At 45.0% G+C, this 21,095-nt stretch overlaps 1 protein-coding gene across 2 annotated transcripts in view; it reads left to right on the top strand.

Annotated features, from left to right (window-relative positions):
• SLC6A12 (solute carrier family 6 member 12) overlaps positions 1–18,481 on the top strand; it is a 78,720-nt gene extending 60,239 nt beyond the window's left edge. For both annotated transcript variants that reach the window (XM_073320977.1, XM_073320985.1), the window contains exons 12-15: positions 1,233–1,335; positions 3,634–3,734; positions 5,097–5,267; positions 13,870–18,481. In XM_073320977.1, coding sequence (XP_073177078.1) covers positions 1,233–1,335; positions 3,634–3,734; positions 5,097–5,267; positions 13,870–14,031 — 537 coding nt within the window. In that variant the 3' untranslated portion in view covers positions 14,032–18,481. The remainder of the gene's footprint in view (positions 1–1,232; positions 1,336–3,633; positions 3,735–5,096; positions 5,268–13,869) is intronic.
• Positions 18,482–21,095: the final 2,614 nt, after the last annotated feature.

The raw sequence follows: 21,095 nt of genomic DNA on the forward strand, positions 1-21,095 counted from the left end.
TATAGTATATAGAGCAGTATAAACAAGTCATTGTCTGTGTGAAATTTTAGTTTGTACTGACTTCGCAAGTGCTTTTATATGTAGCCTGTTGTAAAACTAGGCAAATATCTAGATGAGTTGATGTACCCCCTGGAAAACCTCAGAGTATCCCCAGAGGTAAGTGTACCCCTGGTTGAGAACCACTGATTTAGAGGAAAGAAGTCACTGATAGCTGCTCCCCACACTCTGGAGACACCAGGATCTTGCTATTTGATACAACCCGTAATCTCTCTTAGATGGCATTCCTGCAGTCATCTGAAAAGTCAGAGGTCCTTGCTGAGATTTTACTTGGGAGAATTCTCGCAGAAGGCAATAGGAGCTTTGCCTGAGTAAGGACTGGGTGAAAACTGCATCAGGACTTCAGGACCTATCTAACTTCCCTGAGGCTTTTACACAGTGCCCATCACTGAGGGATAATCTAAACATTGCACAAAGGTGGCCCAGTGTTCGGTGGGATTAATAGGAAAGCTTTTTTTCTGTCTCAGTGGCCATTCAAGGGGTTGATAATTTTTGAATGTATCTGCTCCACGTTTTTCTTTTATTGGAGGTGCTATTTTCTTGTCAAGACAAGGTGTGAGAATATGAGAGAGAGTCAGATGCTACAAATAGTTCTCCTGGGAGTAGAACAAGGGCTCAGGCCACCATACTGTCATTGCACAACAGAGAGCCAGAGGCCGTTGCCCCCACAGGGCTTCCAACTGTGCTTGGGACCCTTGCAACATGTAGAGATGGGCTCAAACTAGAAACCTGGCATCTAAACATACTGAACTTCAGAGTAGTTCATACCTGGATCTAAACTTTATGGCGTATGCCTGAAGCTCAACATAGCCAAGGACCACATTCAGAAACAGTGCTAGAAACTTGCCAGGGAGAATGGTCTATAGCAGTGTTTAAAAACATCCAAACCCCTGTTCTCTGTGGATACTGAAATCATGCTATGAAATGATTGGGAAACCTCATTCTGGACTCATGCCTGACGATCATTAGGGCATGGTGGTACCTAGCATAGTTAGTTTCCTAGTGTGGACAGGCTGAGAGACAGAAACCTCCTCCTATGCCCCTTTGCTCTGTGCGCAGTTCCCCTGTCCCTCAGCCTTATTTTTATATTTGTACAAATTCCATTCAAGCCATTTTCTCTTGCACATTCCCTTTTGCTGAACCCTCCATGTCTCCTCTTTCTCTGCCTGACACAGGGTGGAATGTACATCTTCCAGCTGTTTGATTATTATGCTGCCAGCGGTATGTGCCTACTGTTCCTGGCCATTTTTGAAGTCATCTCTATTGGCTGGGTGTATGGTAAGTGTAACACAAGGATGCAGGCTGTTGTGGAGGGATGGGAATAGCCGTGTCAGCCCCAGGGAAAAGCAGGAGTGCCTCGTGCTTCTGATTTAATCTGTTCACCCATGGGATTCCTCAGTCCCCATACACTTAGTGTTGGAATGATTCTTATCTCTGCTCTGAAAGGGATTTTCCCAGGAAAAGAAGTGAATTCAGTCTTCCTGCTCATTCAGGCATAGGTTCTGTCTCCCATGCTCTGTGCTGGTCTGCCAGTGGACCTCTAGGCCTTTCTAGCTGACACAGACTATACTTACTTAGAGCAGAAGAGGATTCTCCACGTAGGAGTGGCAGTGGCTGCCATTTTATGGCTGACCTGTTATGCGATCTCCCTATGTCTTTCTGTTAATTTAATCCTGACAGTTTATTTAATCTGAAATTCCATAGACACACACACTGTAAATTAGCATGCATAAAACTCATTTGCAGAGTATCTGGCCACAGTTACAAATGAAATTAAAGGTCTGATGTAGTGCCCAGTGAAATCGATAGCAAATCTGCCAATGACTTCAAGAGGAGCAAGGTTGGACTCCAAAAGCACAAATTTCTTGTGCCTGCTCCTTCTGTGTGTGCATGTGTCTGTGTGAGAGAGATTTATACACATGCAGAAAACAGAGCATTCATTGCAGGACCACCCAAAATGCTGCCTTAGGCCATCACACTTCGTGCCTGCTCTGGTTATCTAAAACAGTCCTCATGGTTTCAGTCTCAGCGCTGATGCAGCGACAGGACTGTATGTGAGCTCTCTTCTGGAACAGTTAATCCCAGTGTGTACACTATATTGTTTGGAGAATGCTCCCTGCAGCATGTTGTTGTGGCCTCAGCCTTCAAATCCAGAGCTCCAAAAACGTATCAACTTATTCTGCGCTCGGTTTTCAGAGCTGGGAAAAAATTACATTAGTGTTTCCCCTTTGACAAATGCCATCAGTGGGTTTGACGCAGCCTGGTCTGTTTACAGCAATAAAGCTGTGCACCGGAAATCTCAGATCCTTGTAACAGTGCCGGGCTGACAGGCAGGAGGAAGCTACCTAGTGGTGGATGGCATCATAATTGCTGGCAATAGGCACGCTTGGAATGTGTGTTTGTGTTAACGCCACTGCTGTAATACTTTGCAGTGTAAGCCAAGGAATCGGTGCTGCCAACCCATAGGCATGGGAAAACCCATTAACTGGCATTAGTCACATTTTTTTTTAACTAACTCCCCCATTTTTTTCTACTGACTCCATTTCAACACTCTCAGAAATGAAGCCAGCAAGTGCAAATTAGAGTAAAGCCGTTACAATCACAACATGTATTGTCCTGACCTGACCTATGAGAAAATGTTAAAAAACCAAAACAAAACTAGGTATGTTTAGTCTTAAGAAAAGAAGATTGGGAGGGATGAGAACAGTCTTCAAATATATTAAGGGCTGTTCTAAAGAAGTCGGGGATCAATTGTAATCCAGGTCCACTGAAGGTCAGACAAGACGTAATTGGCTTAATGTAAAATAAGGAAGATTTAGGTTAGATATGAGGAAAACTTTCTAACTATAAATAGGTTTCAGAGTAGCAGCCGTGTTAGTCTGTAGTCGCAAAAAGAAAAGGAGTACTTGTGGCACCTTAGAGACTAACAAATTTATTTGAGCATAAGCTTTTGTGAGCTGAATGCATCCGATGAAGTGAGCTGTAGCTCATGAAAGCTTATGCTCAAATAAATTTGTTAGTCTCTAAGGTGCCACAAGTCCTCCTTAACTATAAATAGTAGTTAAGCACTGGAATAGGCTTCCAAGGGAGGTTGTGGAATCCCCATCACTGGAGGTTTTTAAGAACAGGTTAGACAAACACCTGTCAGGGATGGTCTAGGTTCGCTTGGTACTGCCTCTGATCAGGGGCTGAACTCTATTACCTCTTGAGGTCCCTTCCCGCCCCACATATCTATGATTTTATGAATAAGCATAAAGGGGAGAGCAAAAAGTGAAAGACATAATGGAGCATGGATGAGGGTGCAAACCAAGGTCTAGCAAGGGACAACTGTCCCTCTTGCCCCATACCAAATAACGCCCCTGCACCTAACTCCATATTTAGGCATCTAAATAAGTGGCCTGAATTCCAGAAATTCTGAGCACCTGAAGGACCAAATACATCCCTGCTGTATGGAATTAGAGCTTCCATTTTAGTAAAACATAACTAACCTGGACTTGGCATGAGTAATTTCTAAAGAACAAAAATTCTCACCCCCCTTACCTCTCTCTTTCTCTGTCCCTTCCTCTGGTGGTCAAGGTGCAGACCATTTCTATGACAACATCGAGGACATGATTGGTTATCGGCCGTCGCCGCTGATTAAGATGTGCTGGAAGGTTGTCACCCCTGGTGTTTGCGTGGTAGGTACAAACTATGGTAAGGCATGTTTGTACAGGGATCCTAGAATCTGAGTGAAGAAGAGAATTTGAGAGGGGCACTATTGTTTTATAGAATTGCTGTGGAGGAGCAGTAGCTTCTCTGTAGTTGAAGCTGGAATCAATTTCCATTGTAAAGCCTTGTCTTAGGTCTGGAAATTTCATTTAGCCTGAAAATTGGCATATTTATTCTTCAGGCAAAGGAGAATGTATCTGCAAAGGCTTAAGGGAATTGATCAAATCATTTTTGAATTTCAGCCCATTAAAGAATTACCTTGTTATGAAATGTTCTCTTCTGTCTCCATTTCTATGACTCCCTCTAGTTCAAAAAATCTTGTTCCTGCCCCTCGCTTTCCATAAAGTCAAATCACCTTGAAAATGCACCCACTGACTATGTTTGAAGAAAACAGTTTATAATTAAGGAAAATATTAACTATTTTTGTCTCATGCCCAGTTCTGTTTCCATTGATTTCAACAGAAGGTATGGGTCTAATCCTGCTCCCGTGAACGTCATGGCATTTGTTTGTCAGTGACCTCAGGATCAGACACTATGGCCAAAATCTTCAACAGCTTGGGTAGGCACAAATAGCCTGTGGAGCTGCCACCTGAGGGCTCCAGTGGGAGCTGAAAACCATCAGGGAGTTTTCAGAGCTGCTGCTTGGTCATGCATGAGTTTCTGAAAGCTGAATGGTTTGAGTGCTCTATAAGTCTGGGTGCAGGCTGAGAGATCATCTTTCAAAGAGTATTTTCAGAGACAGCCTTGGGTGCCCCAGGGCTGTTCTCAGAGCTCAAAAGTCAGTCCTGTCAGAGGCATGACTAAGCCAGGAGTCACCAGAGAAGGTGCCCAAACTGCAGCCCCTGGCTGGCTGTTCCAGAGTTTCTGCACCCTGACTACAGGGAGCTTACAAATAAAGACCTTCCTCCTACACATACATTGGAGAGAGAGGGAATTTCCTGGAGGTTTAGAGGATCCATGTTAGAGAGGGAGAGGCAAGGATTTTGGTAGGGGCTGGAAAGGTGGAGGATAGGAGGTAGAAGAGCGTTGATACTCACATCCCAGGGGAGGGGAGGGGCTGGTGAATGGAAAACAGCACAAAGGGAGAGGGAAAATTCCAAAACCAAAAAATGTTTCAAAACTCAGTTAAGGCTGGTAAGTAACAGCAGTGTACATACCCATCACAATACTTCCAACTCCCAAACACTTAGGAACAAGGATATAACTAGGTAAGGAGGTCACAAATCTTCCACTGCTTATATATCCCTTGTCAGGAACAATCTCTCACCACCTGTTTCTGACTCACCATGTACCCACCTGCTGTTCTGACTTCTATGTTCTTCATTCCTCAGGTGACCTTCCTATTTTCACTGATCAAGTACACTCCCCTCAAATACAACAACTCCTACATGTACCCTCCCTGGGGCTATGCTCTGGGCTGGTTGATGGCTCTCTCTTCCATGATCTGCATTCCACTCTTCGTCATTTTCATCCTGCTGAAGACCAGAGGATCACTAAAGAAGGTAAAAGAAGGTCTAGAACTTCTAGGTCCCAGATTCAAATCCAGCCCAGGTCAGCAGTGAATAAAGACTGTGAGTACTTCCCATTGGCTTGTGTGAAATGAATAGATGGTCTCCATCCAGTACAATAAAACCTCAGAGTTATGAACCCTTAGGAATGGAGGTTGTTCGTAATTCTGAAATGTTCGTAACTCTGAACAAAACATTGTGGTGGTTTTTTCAAAAGATTACAACTGAGCATTGACTTAATACAACTTTGAAAGTTTACTATGCAGAAGAAGAATGCTGCTTTCCCTTTATTTTTTAGTAGTTTACGTTTAACACAGAACTGTACTGTATTTGGGTTTTCGGTTTTTTTGTCTCTGCTGCTGCCTGGTTGTGTACTTCCAGTTCCAAATGATGTGTGTGGCTGATGGGTCAGTTCATAACTCTGATGTTTGTAATTCTGAGGTTCTACTGTACTAGTACGAAACCATCTTGGCAACTGGCCCTAATTGAACCTCTTGTTGACAGGCTTAGAAGAGAGGCCATGGATGAATAGAGGTGTGGGGAGTAAAGTACCCTCCTGCTCCCAGAGGTGGTCACTGTGGATCACATTTGAGACACATGAGTGGGACAGCGGGGATGAAGTTAGCCCTTCTGCTGCCTGTCCTTAATCTGTGGCGCTGTCAGTACCGCAGTTTTCATGATGGTGAATGTCATTCAAACAATTCAGTGCATAACATTTCTTTAAAGGGATAGACATAGAGGAGGGTCTGGTTCACTGAGGCCTTGCACTGTATTCACTGGTTACATCTGTGTAAAGTGGGCATAAGTCAGAATGGGAGCAATTTGCACTAGTGTAAAATGATGACACGAGATGTGGGGAAAAGGAGAATCTGGCCCGAAGTGTTTGGAAGTGCTTCAAAAAGAATATAGTGAATCAATGGGGTGACCAAGTTGAAATGTCTCCTAACAGCTACATCTCCTCTCTAGGCATGTGACCATATCTGTCAGTTCTTTCCAATGCATCCCTTTTCCTGTCAGCTCTTTGGTTCTCTAGCTGAGTGTTGTAATGTGATGAGAATGAAAGGAGCTGTGTAAGAGAAGGCTCTCTTGCCAATATCATTTGAGACCATGAAAGGACAGGGAAGAGGCCAGTGTAGATGAATGGAGGGATTGGGAAGGGGTGCAGAGAGAAACCAGAATTGTGCATTTGGCTGGAAAAAGTCTATAGAGAGTTTTAAAAAGAAAGAGGAACATTTTGGACCGGATGCTGGAGAAAGTGGGGAAGCAGCAGGGTCATTTGACGTTGAGGCTGAAGGTGATGTGGTCAGGCTCCATGGGACATAGGTACTTTAATTTGGTACGGAGGAGAAGGAACATGGCACGCTGAGGGAGGAGGTGGAGAAGAGGTGGGGGAGGAGGGAGCTTGGCTGCTGGTGGGTGCGGGACAGAGGCGGGGGGGCGGAGAAGAGCTGGCGGGGCCTTAGACTGCAGCTCAAGCAGAGTGGGCCAGGCCGTGGCCCCTTTGGAGCCTGGGCCCGGCGGCATGGCACCATTGAAAACCCGGTACTGTTTGGTAGCTGCCAGTTTATAGGAGTCCAAATCTTGAAGCCCTTACTCACGGTGACTTCATTGGAAGATTTGCCTGTATAAGGAGTTATGGGTCCATGATCAATGGGCGATACACAAAACAATGGTCAGGATCGCCTCCCACCTCCTATGGTAAAACTCACAAGGTGGGGCTCAGAGGACATCTCAGCGAGGACCTCCTTGGCTAAGTCCTCCTCTGATCATTCAGTCTGGGTGGCCTGGCGTTTGCCTACTACAGAATGGCCTGCAGCGGCTGTCTCTACACTGGGAAGGTTCTCATGAATTTGCTCATCTCCCAGGGGACCAACAAGCACTCTGGCCTTCCTGGAGGGGGCCAGATCCACAGTTCTATGTGCAACTGATATGCATGACTATGGTGGTGCAAGGCAACCATAATGCTGACTTAACCGGCTCATGGAGGATTCCCCCAGTGTGGCACAGAGCTGTCATAGTAGCATCTATCTCTACCCCTCCCATTCCCTGGTGCAGAGAATGTCGATGGAAAAGGGAGTTTGACTGAGGCAACTCTATAATCCGTCAATCCCTGGCTCCCAGAAAGGCCCCCTGAGGACACAGGCTTCTGGGCTTAATTTCCACTGGAGATCAGCTGGCCACAGGATCAGGGGGAGTGAAGGTGGCATAGAGCACGCTCCTGAGCTGTGCCAAGTGCAAGTCCTGGACCAGACTCTGGCTCTTTACCTCTGATCTCCCCCTTACTCCTTACCAGTGTCTCCCTTGGCCAAGGCTGCCCCAGATAATTCTTCACAAGGTATATTACCTAACCCTGCCCTAGCTTGCAGTCTCTCCAGGGTCAGTATGGGCAGGATATATGACTTGTTCCCAGTCTATACAAAGCTGCCTTTTCCCTGCCCAATCCCCTCTTCTTCCAACACAGGGATCCTGAGCCTGTGGAGAGCCTTATGCAAGGTTCTAAGATGTGCATGTGTCAGGGGAATGGGGCCATGGAGACGGCCACCCCCTATTCCAAGGTCCATACACACTGGGTTACTTCCTTGTGTAGACCAGGGGAACCACAATCTCTCCCCCTGTTTGTCCCAGTTTGAATGACAGCTCAGGCTGATGGAAACGTAAATGAATTGGGGAGGATGGAATGTAACTCCAGGGAGCTGGGGGGAGTTATTCAAATCTCGCTACATGAGATGAGTGGAGAGGAGAACCCTGCAGTACTATTGCATCAGGGAAAAAACTGGGCTCACAATGTCCTTTCCAGCTCTGTCACCTCAGGGAAGGTGAATCTGTGCCCATGAGGCTCTTATTTACTGGCTAGGAACTGTAACTTAATTAGAAGTGACAGGCTGTGTGGCAGTGCTGATTAGTGCCCCCCTCAAGTGCCTAATGAGTTACAAGGCAAAGCCCTGTTCAGAGGAGAAGGGGGGAAAAGCCTTGAGCAAATGGGGAAGGGAGGAAGGCAGAGAAGACAGTCAAGGAATGCAGCCTCCTGGATTGGAAACAGCACTGGGAGTCAGGAGACCTGCCTTCCAGTATTGACTACATCTGTGTTCTTAGGCAAGTGCCTTGGCTTTACTGGCCCTCTCTGCACAGGGGTGCTTTTATCTGCTGAACCAGCTTTATGCAGTTGGAAAGGCCCTTAACGCCTGGGCCTAGTCTACGCTGATTTTATAGCAGTATAGCTATTTCGGTTAGGGTTGTTATACTGGTACAACCCTTAATGTGAATGCAGTTATATTGGTATAAAGGTGCCTTTTGTGGGTATACCTTGATCCCCTTCCCACACGGAAATAAGCTAGACTGTATAAGCACTCTTATACTCGTGTAACTATTCTTGGCTTTTAGCTTTAACACCTGAGCCAAGTGGCACAGGAGGCAAGCCATTTTCCCCACTGCCTTCTGTCCAGAGCAAGATATTTGACTCAATCATGTGTAGTCTCCATGATGGCAACATCATTTTCAGTCATCCTGCAATAAGTCATTCATTGTCCTACATGCCTTCTTTCCCCCCCCAGAAAGAATCCAATTTAAGACATACCTTGTGCTTCTGCCATGGGGTAGCTTGATGGTATGGCCAAACCACCACAGCGGTCTCTGTCTGATCACAAAGGTCCTGGTGGATTCTCCATCACTGATAATTTTTAATTCAAGATTGAATGTTTTTCTAAAATATAAATTCTAGGAAGTTCTATGGCCTGTGTTATACAGGAGGTCAGACTAGATGGTCATAATGGTCCCTTCTGGCCTTAGCATCCATGAATCACTGAGTCCTCAGTCTGCTGACCCATGCGATGCAATACTTCCACATTGGTTACATGATCTTTCTAGTGAGTTCCTTAGATTCTTTTTAAGCAATGTTTGTGGAGTGCTTTCAGCATCCTCTTGTGTACTTCTGCAATCTGCCATGTTTCTGGGTGCACAATAGAATTGTACAATCTCATTTTCGTGTGTAGATGTGTCTTACTCTTCCAGATGTTGGACACATGGGAAAATGATCCACTGGCTTTGCAGATTGTTGCCTTCACATCTGTAGTGAGATGGCCATTAGCAGATATTGTACTTCCAAAATAGATTAAGTCATTAACTCTTCTTCTCCATCAATCACACATCTGCCTGCATCTTCATGCAGCTGATGAAGTGAGCTGTAGCTCACGAAAGCTTATGCTCAAATAAATTGGTTAGTCTGTAAGGTGCCACAAGTACTCCTTTTCTTTTTGCGAATACAGACTAACATGGCTGCTACTCTGACATCTGCCTGTGTTGGTAGCATTCTCACCTATCTCCATGATTTTGGTCTTCTGCATACAGATATGAAGTCCCACTTTGGCTGCTTCTGCTTTTAGGTTCATAAAGAGTCTTTTCATTCTATCCCAGTTGGTATCCAGCATGACTATATTGTCTGCAAAATCTAAGTCTTGCAGCCTATTTCTTGCCTAAACAATACCAGTGTTCTCGTCAGTAGCTGTTAGTCTTATCATCACAAAGTCTATGACAATACAGAAGACAATTGGGGAAAATATGCAACCTGGCCTTAATATGCAGTATTAATATGCAACCTGTCAGTAACACTCTTAAACCATTCTGTCTCTCTACTTTCAGTCCTGATGCAGCCTCGTCATACAAAGCTTTTATCAAATTAACAGTCTTTGCTGGAATTTCATAGTGTCTCAAGATCTTCCAGAGGGCTTCCCTGTGCATGCTATCAAATACTTTCATAAAATCAAGGATGTTAAAAAGTATCATCTTCTGGTATTCTAAGCCTTTCGCAATGAGTCTTCTCAAGGTGAAAATCTGTTCCAAACATGACCTACCAGATTGAAATCCAACCTGTTCTTCCCTGAGTACTTTATCAATAGCAGTTTTCATCTTATTCAAAATGATAATACAAAACACTTTCCCAGGTACAGCTAGGAGTGTCACCCTTCTCTACTTATCGCAAATAAGCTGTTCTACCTTTTCAGGGATTTTGCAGATAACACCTCTTCTCCAATTTTTGGACGGGTGTCCTTTCTCCAGACCATTCTGCACCTGATGAAGTGGGTTCTAACCCACGAAAGCTTATGCCCAAATAAATTTGTTAGTCTCTAAGGTGCCACAAGGACTCCTCATTATTTTTTCTCTCCTATGTGCCTCCTCAGTGTCTCTTGCATTATTTTCCATCCATTCTCTATGATCTCTTCTGGCTAATCTTCCTTGTCTCTTGTCCGCATATTCTTGTTGTAGAATAGTTCTTTTACTGCTGTCTCATTGTTAATTTCTCTTCTTTAATTCTTTCCTCTGTTCAACTAGCTTCCATGTATTTAGTTGGAGCCATTCTTCTTTCTTAGATAGTCTCATCCCGCATGGTAGTCCTGGATGCATCCTCACTTGCTTCTTCGAAAAACTGCCATTGTTTTTCTGTGTCATCCATCTGTGTCTTTAACTCTTCAAATCTATTGCTAAATTGCATCTTGAAATGTGCCTTCACTGTTGGATATACTAACTTTCTAGTATCATACATACCTTCTGCCTTGAGTGGTGCTACTTTCTTTGGTTTCATTTTGATTGTCCCAATAACAAGATGGTGGTCACTTCTGATACTAGCACTCATATACAGCCTGGTGTCCAACTATGATCTCTAGCACCTACTAAAGGAACCATGATCAAGCTGTTTCTGGGTGAAGCTATCATTTCATCTCCACATCAGTTTTTCTTTCCTTGTGTGAAAATGCATAGATTGAATGCACAGAACTAAAAAAAAATTTCCATTATCAGTCCTGTTCTAATATGCCATGTCTGCCCATAACATGCTCAGATCCAGTATTATCATCACCAACCTGTGTATTTAGATCTTCCATAGAGATAACAATATCGTATTTATTGATCTTGCCAAGGATGCTCTGCAACCTTTCACAGAAACAATCTTTGCTTTGTTCATCGCAATCATTTGTTAGGTGCATAACACTGAACAAGTGTGACTTTTGCTTGGTTTGTCATAAAGCGAGCGGCCAGTATTCTTGAATATGCAGGTACCCATTCCTTCCGTGCTGTAGAAGCTTCCTTGCTAAACTTAACCTTCCCAATGTTTATCATCTCTTCAATCATGCTTTCCAATGATAATTAGATAGGTCCAGTCCACCTCATCTCAGTTAGTCCAGGTATACTTAGGCCAAAGATTTTCATTTCCCTGATAACTTGTGTCAGTCTACCTGTGCTCCGAAGTGATCTAACATTCCAGCTCCCAATTCTTGACTTAGTTTTAGCTGTGAAGATACCCCATTTCAGATTAAAAACTCCCTTGCAGATTTGATTCTCCAGCATCAGAATGTCAGCCGGATTTGCTGGTTGATCAGTACTATTTTGTCTTACATCCAGCACATCATGGTTCTCCACAGTTGATATGTGTATTTGCAAATCTGTGACAGATTCATCTTGTCTTCAGGCTGTTTCTGTAACAGAGAGCATTTTTGGTGAGGACCAGTGGATTGATTTTAGTTTGGCTCATACCCTTTCATCTTTCTATCTTGGATGACCCTACCAGGAGTTCTGCACCTGCCAGCATAGCTCTCAGGGTACCTGGAGCACACAAGCATATGCACCACATCAAGGTGCAATCCCTGTGGAAACTATAGCTGTCCTCACACTTGAGGGGTGGTTATTGCATTAATGAGACCGATATAATTAAAGTGGTAAAACTTGTGTATAGACAAGACTTCAGCTACCTAGTCTACAACACAACCAGCTTACACATGAAAGATGTTAAACTGTCTGATATTAAAGGTAGATGGGGCCTTTGTGCCTTAACTTCCCCAGATGTAAAATGGAAATGATACTTACCCCCCTTTAGTAAGCATTTTGAAATCTACAGCCAAAAGGTTCCTGTAGGTGCCAAGTATTTTATTATGATGCATTAGTGCTAATTAATGATGTGCTCAGGTGACTGATTTAGTCAAGTACAGATGAGGGATTTTTTGTTTACCTCTCACTTTATATAATGTCAGATATAACTTCCATGGACTTTTTAACTGCATCTTTATAAAGAAGCTTCCAAGGACATGGTTTGGAAATGCAGGAAGGGGTCTGTGATTAAAACTGAGCATATTCTGTCAACCTCCTTTCCCACACCTCCCAATAAAAGAGAGAAAGAAAAATCCTCTATGAATATTTGTTCCAATTTTGAAATGGAGTCTACCTGACTGTGTTTGTGCCCCTCTTTAATTCACTGCCTATGAATATTTTAAGAAATGAATGTACTGGCAGCAGAGCTCCAAGGAACAGCATACTCTATTTAAAGTGAATATTGCAGTATATTCATGGAAAGCAAATTTCTAATTGGTAATTGTGACTATTCACACCAGCAAGCTGACCCCCAGAGTTCCACTGGGCCAATCGGGGAACACATTGTTACATTATGTGTCCAGTTAAAAACAGCTCAAAACATGGAATCACAAACAAGCTACAGGCCAAGAACTATGCCAGAAATTACTGGATGAATATTTTTGAATAAATTAGAGAAAATAACAATCTGTTGGCAGGCAATTCACAAACAGAGAGAGCATCAAAATTAGTTACATAAATGAGTTAATTGCTCAGCCCTGTTTGTGGTATGGTCTGTAAGTATGTGATCAGATGAGTGGTGTGTGCTGAGCCAGTCAGTCTGAGTAGAAAGATACATGTAGCTATGAATATCAGTATCTGTTAGAGAAATGTTTTGATGCTCAATGAGTCTGTGGAAACCACTGAGAAACACTTCTTTGTGGTAGTCCCAGGGAGTTCAGGGTCTCAGGAGGGTATAGGGTGTGAGACGAATGCTAGAAACATGGACTGGGGGAGATCAATAACTAAAAGCATAACCTTTATGGAACTGCTTTGTGGGTAGGTATGTGCAGTGGGATGATATTACCTAGTGTCTTCTGTCCAATCATCGCAAAGCATGGCACAGCCTCTAATGAAAGCCTCCCAGGACCCCTGAAAGGAGGGTAGTATTAGTAACCCTGTTTTACAGTTGATGACATGGTTACAAAGAGTGGAAGATGTTGATTTTCTATTGATTTGAACTGGATCTTTGACTGAGCAGCACTTCTTTATTATCAGCCCTCAGAATTGGATGAGTTCAGAGGAGCCACAACTCCCACTGCAGTCAGCGTAAGGTGTGACTACTCAGCACCACAGAAAAATTAAGTCATAAGGGGCTTGTCTGAGGCCACTGAAGATGTGAGACAGAACCAGGAATAGAACCCTTGTGTACTGATTCCCATTCCTGTGCCTTAAACAGAAGACCGTTCCTCCTCCCATAAATATACCTCTAGTGCATCTTGTGATACGTGTCCCAAAATGTAAACAAAGAGCAACATTGTAAGCCTGGAGGTTGAATAATCATAGATGAGAAATGGCTAAAGATCAGAAAAGTTGTGTGTGTTTGTGAGAGAGAGAGAAGATGGAGGAGACGAATGGAAAGTGGAGAGGATTAGCTCTCTAAAATGCCTTTGCCCACAGCAATTACTGTGGATTCCTATTGGGTGTCAGTTTGTTTACCAGTTTAATTAACAGAGATTCCCTCTGTCTGCCTGTCTCTCTGCAGAGGCTAAAGCAACTCACTTCCCCAGCAGAGGACTTGCCTCAGCCAAAGAAGCACCGGGCTAGTGTGTCTGAACCATGGGAGAGCCCCAAAGCAGAATACAGGATCTCATCCCCGTCAGCGAAGGAAGTGCTCATAACCACAGAGAAGGAAGCCCACTTGTAAAGAATATGGGAAATGATTTCGCCTTTGCATTCTGGAGTGATTCCCCCTCTCATTCCTGAGATGGCTTCTCTTCACACCTGGGACAATGTACTCTTCATTTCTCCCCTGCACACCTGAGACAGAGCCATCCTAGTCAGTGATTCTGGGACATCCTTCACCTTCCCCAAGTTTATCAGGTAGTTAACTACACAGACTTGGGATGGCAGTTCTTTTGACACCCCTAGGACAGCTCTCTCCTTTTGCACCTGGGAAAGAGCAATGTGGCTTCACCAGAGGCGCTTTAGAGCCCTGACACTAAAAAAAGGAACAGTAGATATAAAATAATGGGGAAAAGAAATTGCAAGCAGTAGAGAGGTTCAGAAGTAAAGTCAGGAAGGCAAAGGCCCAAAATGAGGGGGTGTGAGCAAAAGGAACAAGTAAAATGGTTTATAAGTACATGAAAAGCAGGAGGCTGACATAGGAAAGTGCGCCGGTAAGTCACCTACATACCAGGGAGAGAGAGCCAATCACATACTAAAGAGGCTGCAGTGCTGAGTAGGTATTTGGCTTCAGCTGTCACTCAAAGGGTGCGTGACAGGATACTTAACATAATCATAGTTAATGAGGAAAGGGAGAGACCACAAGGCAGACTCAGGATGGAACAGGCTGAAGGATATCTGGGTAACTCGTGCTAATTCAAATTGAAATGGGCTGGTGAAATTCATACTAAAGAGTGTGAGGCTAGCAGAGAGCTGACAATTCTTTTGGGGAGAGCCTGGAGTGCAGGGGAGGTCCCACAATACTGATCGAGAGTAAACATAGCACATAGGGGCCAAAAGGGGCTCCAGGAATTACACACGAGAAGGTTTAAACTGCATTACCTGCAGCTGGCTAGAAGAATGAATAGAAGCCTGATTCCCTGCTATACTGCACTTTGTGGCATCATTTACACCAGGGCAAGTGATACCACATCAGAATGACAGCCTTTTACACCACTTTGCCCTGGTGTAAATGACTGCACAAAGTACGATCAGGCTCAAAACCTGAGCGCCTCCAGGCAAATACATGATAAATAGTAAGGTGACAAATAGCCAAGATGAATTAATCAGAAAAAAGTAATACCAAAGTATCTTAATCTCTTTCTTTGACAAGATAATGGCCGAAGGGAATGCAGGGGACTGGAGGTATTTCAACTTGAATAAGGCATTTGATACAGTTTCACATGACCGTCTCCTATGGATACTGTGAATTCAAACGGAACAGCTATAAACTGAAATGCCAAAAACTACATAGTTGTATATCAAGGCTGCACAGCTAAAATCACAGGAAAAGCTGAAGCTAAGGGCCCATCAGCCACATTACTTCAGCTCCATGGCATGAATATTGGTATATAGACCGTGTGACATAATAGCCTATTAAACTGAAGCACACACTTAACCGGAAAAAGAAGAGCAAATACTACACACTGTGGGACTGGTTCTCCATTGCACTGCACTTTGTGAATATGTCTACACTGCAGCTGGGAGCGAGGCTCACAGCCCAAGGGGAGAGACCTCATGCTGGTGGGGCTGAAGCTAGTGCGCTAAAAATAGCAGTGTGGACATTGCTGTACTGGCGGAGGCTCAGGCTAGCCAGCCAACCTTGGATCCTATTTCATTCCTGCCCAAGCTTGGCTGGCTAGCCTGAGTCTCTGCCCGTGCAGTAACATCCACACTGCTATTTTTAATGCTCTAGTATGAGGTCTGTCTGGGAGGTTCACTCCCAGCAACCACGTAGACATAACCTGTGTAGTCATCGACACCTGTGCTGAGTGGGCGTAAAACACTAACACTGATGAATGTGAGTGGAAAATCCATGCCTCTTGTGTGCAATGCAGTTACATTTATATTGCCGTTGGGGCCTTAGCTTTTGCTTTTCTTGTGAATGTCACTGTGCAGCCTTATTGCTGAATTAGCAGAGTTTTTTGTGTTTAGTTTCCTTTCTTTTAAAAAAGAAAGAAAGATTGATTGCTGGTGCAAGTAACATTTAAATGGCCCCAGTTAAGTGTCAACATTCACACTTCATAGAGATGAGTGGTTGGAAGATGTGGAAATTTGGTTGGAGACAATTTTTGGCAAGTCCGGGTGGACAGCAGGCCAGCATCGCATCTGGGTCATTGTGATGGCTGTACTTTTTGCAATGAAAGCAGGTTTTTGTAAAAAAGAAACTTTAGAATGTGCAGAAGGCAGGAAAGTTGTGGAATGGCCTGAAAATTATGAGATCAGTTGTTTCCTGTGTTCATTATTTTCTCCTTCCCTTGTGTTTATACTGATTTGGCTTTTACTTGCAGGGTTGCTGTGTGAGTTTCAATAAGACAAATGTTCCTCATACAGATTGCCCTAACAACAGTCTGAGCGCAGCAGCTGTGGCCAGCCTGGAAGACTGTGCCAATGTGCAATGTCAAAGGCAGCAGAGCTTTATCAGACTGCTAAAATTTGAGCAGATGCCCACTGAGCATGCTCAGAAGTGAACGTTTCAATTGCTTATAACGGCTCTATTGTTATTTCCACTACTACCTCTCTCCCGCCCCCTCCCAGCAGAGCACAAGTGCTCGCAGGATTATCCCTAGGACAGATTTGTTTTTTAATTCCAAGTTTTAGGCTTCAGCAGTTTTTCTTGCATCCTTGCTTGAAAGACTGTGGTACAGTTTTAGAGAGGGTAGCGTGTATTTTACTCTCTCGCCACTAATTCAAGTGGCAGAAGGAGAAGGTTGGTTTTGTAGCTCAGGCACTGGGGTGAGACTCAGGCTATTGGAGTTCACTTCCAGGCTGTGACACAGACTCCTTCTGTGTCCGGGGGGAAGTCACTTAAAAGTCTCTGTGCTTCATTTTGTAAAATACTAGGGATAATAATACTTACAATCTCCCTGGTGTGTTGGGAGGATAAATTCATTCATGTATGTGAGGTGCTCAGATCCCATGGTGAGGGGGCTGTGGAAACACTTGATAAATGATCATCTTTGCACAGAGACCAAGGGTCAGATTCTGAGCTGAGTCTTGTTGGCATAAGTGTGGGGTTGTATTAACAGAAATATCACCTGTGAGGAAATGGTTCTTCTCTGCTCACCAGTAGGCAGACCTTGGTGCTCCACTTTCAAGTTCAGGCAGCTCCGGTTTAAGAAGTCAGAGGGTGAAATGAAAATGATCTCTTTTGTGTTTAAATAAAATTTTGATTTTTTTATTAAAACCAAAAAGTGTTTAGTTTTTCCTTTTCCCCTTTCCTTCCTTTTTCATCCTTTATTTCTCTTTCCCCCTCCTTTTCCCATTCCAGTGGCAAAATGGAAAAGAGGAAGGAAAGGAGGTGAAACGGGGGTTAAAAGAGAAACTGAAAAGCCAAACCCCATAAATTTTTGCTTAAAAAAATTCACCAACATTTTCAAGAAATAAACAAAAAACCAAAAACAGTTCTTCTAAAACCAAACCAACCCCACAAACAATACACCCAACTTCTAAACTAAAATGTTAGTGAAATTTTCAAAAGTGTTTTGTTTGTTTGTTGACCAGATCTACTTTGTGGCAGTGCTGGAAGGAGTTAACGCCCCATTTCCCCTGCATTAGTAGAGATGGGTACTGAATCAGAAAAGGGGATGGGCTTTTATAGGATTGGAAAAACTTCCCTCAGCCAGCATCCTCACACATTCATCTGTTCATGGGAGATCTGTTATGAGGTTACATCTGGGGTCTTGTCTTCACCATGAGAAAAAGGTGTGTTCTTAACTCGAGTGAACTAACTCAAGGTAAAATCCTAGTGTGGACAAAGAAGTCTGTGGTATTCCCATGAGCTAGCAGGTTAAGTTAAAAACTAACCTCCCCTATAGTCTTTACCTAGACCTTCTGACTCGTGTGAAAACTGCAAACTGGCTTGCATTCACCAGGCTATTACCATGTGTTAGTTATCACCTGTTAGCTGACTTGAGTTAACACCTTTCTTCCTACTGTAAAGATGGATCCTGTAAGTCTAGGGACCCAGCTAACAGGGTATTCTGCAGCAGAAGGCAAGGATCCATTGGCAGGGGCAGCAGAGGGAGAGGTGGACACTCAGCTGTACATTTGACATATCCTCTGTTGAATGTAGGGAGTTCCGAGTCCATCAGCACAAATTACTGTGCTCTGCTGTCGGAGGGGACCATGGAGAGAGAGGAACACAGTGACAGAGCAGGCTGTTTGGTAGGGATCCACCCATCAGGAAGCTGGCTACTCCTCCTTTCCATCCAGTTACTTCAGAAGTGTTGGGGAAAGTGCCCTAATTTCAGAGTTCGGGGGGAGGGGTGTTTGTTAGCAGTAAGTTCCCTCCTTAAAAGTTGGTTTACAGCACTTGTATGCACAGAATACGCCCCCATGTGCAATATTTTTACTTGTTTCTCATAGACGTGTGTATATTTTGGAAGACTTTGTACTGAACAATACTCTTAAAAAATAAAGGTGTTTCGTCAGCCTGTTCTTGTCTGTGCCAATAGGTAGGTGAGTGGAAGGGTTTAATCTCCAGCTAGTGGAGCTCCTGTTCGGTAATCCAGCTGGATGCCCTGCTGATAGAACTCGATGGAGATGGGTGGGGAGCTGAGTTCAGTCCCTAGCTGATCCGGCACCAGGAGTTAGCCGGGAGGCCTGGGCTCAATACCCGTAGTTGGTGCAACCCCTGAGTGACAATCAGAGGGGTTAAGGTTAATCTCCAGTTGGTGAAATGCCTGATTGGTTGAGTTTTAAGTTCGTTTTTATTAGCCACTCTTCACTGGCCATAGGGGACAACCTATAGATGAGACTTCTCTCCTCAGCCTATGAAGAAACCTGCAGTTCATTGTCCTGGGCACTGGAAGGAGGTGTGACCTTTTACTAATTCCTGTTTCTGGTTTCCTACTGAATTTTTCTGTCATTTTATGCTTCGTTTGCCATAGTGCCAGTTGTCAAGGAAGCAGAATTCACCCTGGGGAGAAGGGGGCAGCAGGACCAATTCTTGCAACACTTTTTTAAAAAAATAAACCAATATATCCTAAACCCTCAATTACTTTGGAGTACTGGCACCATTCTGTATCCCCTACCTGCAAGCCTTTTCTGCAAAGGAGGACATTTATTTTGGGAGCTGTCTGTTCTGGTTTGTCAAGCCTCAGCATGGAGAGTCATGTAGAAAGAAAAGGAATTCCCCCAGAGATATGGATGCAGTTCCCATGCAGAGTCAGCCATGGGCTGCTCAGTGTTACCCTCCCTTGTGACATGCTGTAGAAGGTTAGTCTCCAACCTTTTTATGCACAATATCACTTTTTGAATTTAAGTGCAACCTAGGATCTGCCCCACCCCTTCCCCGAGGGCCCGTCCCACTCACTCAATCCCCCCCTCCCTCCATTGCTCGCTCTTCTCCCTCACTCACTTTCACTGGGCTGGGGCAAGGGGTTGGGGTTTTGGAGGGGGTGCAGGCTCTGGGCTGGGGCCAAGGGGTTTGGAGTTTGGGAGGGGGCTCTGGGCTGAGCCTGGGGCAAGGGGTTGGAGTGCAGGAGGGGGTGAGGTGGAAGCTCTGGGAGGGGGGTTGGGTGCAGGAGGGGGCTCTGGGATGGGGCAGAGTGTTGGAGTGAAGGAGGGGGTATGGGATGCTGGGTCTGGGAGGGGGCTCAGGGCTGGGGCAGGGGGAGGAGTGCAGGAGGGAGTTTGGGGTACAGGAGGGGGTACGGGGTGCTGGGTCCTGGAGGGGCTGGGGTTTGGGAAAGGTGCGGGGTCCCGCCTGGAGGCACTTACCTCAGGCAGCTCCTGGTCGGGGGTGCAGTGGGGCTAAGGCAGGCTCCCTGCTTGCCCTGGCCCCATGTCACTCCCGGAAGTGGCCAGCATGTCCCAGCAGCCCCTGGAGTGGGGGCACATGGCTCAGCGCACTGCTCCTGCCTGCAAGCACAGCCCCCACAGCTCCCATTGGCCGCAGTTCTCCCTTCCCAGCCAATGAGAGCTGCAGGGCTGGTGCTTGCAGGCAGGAGCAGCACGCGGAGACCCCTGCCCCCACCAAGGGCTGCAGGGACGTGCTGGCCAGTTCTGGGAGCAGTGTGGGGCTGGGGGCAGGCAGGGAGCCTGCCTTAGCCCCGCTGCACTGCTGGACTTTTAGTGGTTGGAGATCACGATAGACTGTCAGAGGCTCCAGGATCAACCAGTTGATCGCGATCTACTGGTTGGTGACCACTTCTGTAGAAGCTGTGAACGTGCTTATGAAAGGCAGTCGCTGTACTTTCCCCTCCTGCAGACTCTCAGAACTACAGTAGTTTCCACTATAAGGCTTGGTTGCATCCAATGCAGGGGAAAGTGTGTGCATGTGCGGGGTTACCACCTTTTAGGAACATAGAAATTTCCAGGCTGGAGCGGAACAGTGGTCCATCTAGTCCATGAGCCAGTCTCTGACAGTGACCAGCACCAGATGCTACAGAGAAGATGTATTGTAGTATGTGAGAGCATGGCACACCACTGCTCTGACTAAACTCAGTGCCACTGGCTGCAATGGGTCAGCCAGCTACTGAGTAGATTCAGTTTGGTCGTGTTTGCAAGCTCATGCTTTATTAGTAGCTGACACAAAGTTTTAGCTCTAGCAATTAAATGTCCAAAAATCTGAACTCCCATGCTTTGTTGAAGGTGCCAGTTACGCTCTCATTGGTCTCTTCTGAGGCTACCTCTCCTTTCTGTGTCCCAGGCCTGGTCTGTATTACAAAGTGAGGTTGATGTAAGTTGTCTTGCATTGATCTCTTTATACTTGTGTCCATGCTCAAATTTGTCTCTGGTTGATTCAGTAAAATTACCTCCCCCAACAGCGTGCAGCCATGGTTGACCTGCTTAGGTCAATGCAGTGCAAGTGTAAACTGTATGATCTGTGTCAACCCTAATAGTCCCCCAGCAACTGTCCCACAAAGCTCCACTGTGACAGGGAGCATTCTGATCACAATTTTAAACTCCAATGCCCCCCACCTGGAAGTTCCCTGTGTGTTTTTGAAATGCCTTTTCCTGTTTGCCCACCTTGGTGAACACACCTAGCAGCTCCCCCTGGTTGTGTGCAATGGCACAACCAACCATGCTGGCTCCACACAC

This window comes from Lepidochelys kempii, chromosome 1 (genome assembly GCF_965140265.1).
Source record: "Lepidochelys kempii isolate rLepKem1 chromosome 1, rLepKem1.hap2, whole genome shotgun sequence".
NCBI lineage: Eukaryota > Metazoa > Chordata > Testudines > Cheloniidae > Lepidochelys > Lepidochelys kempii.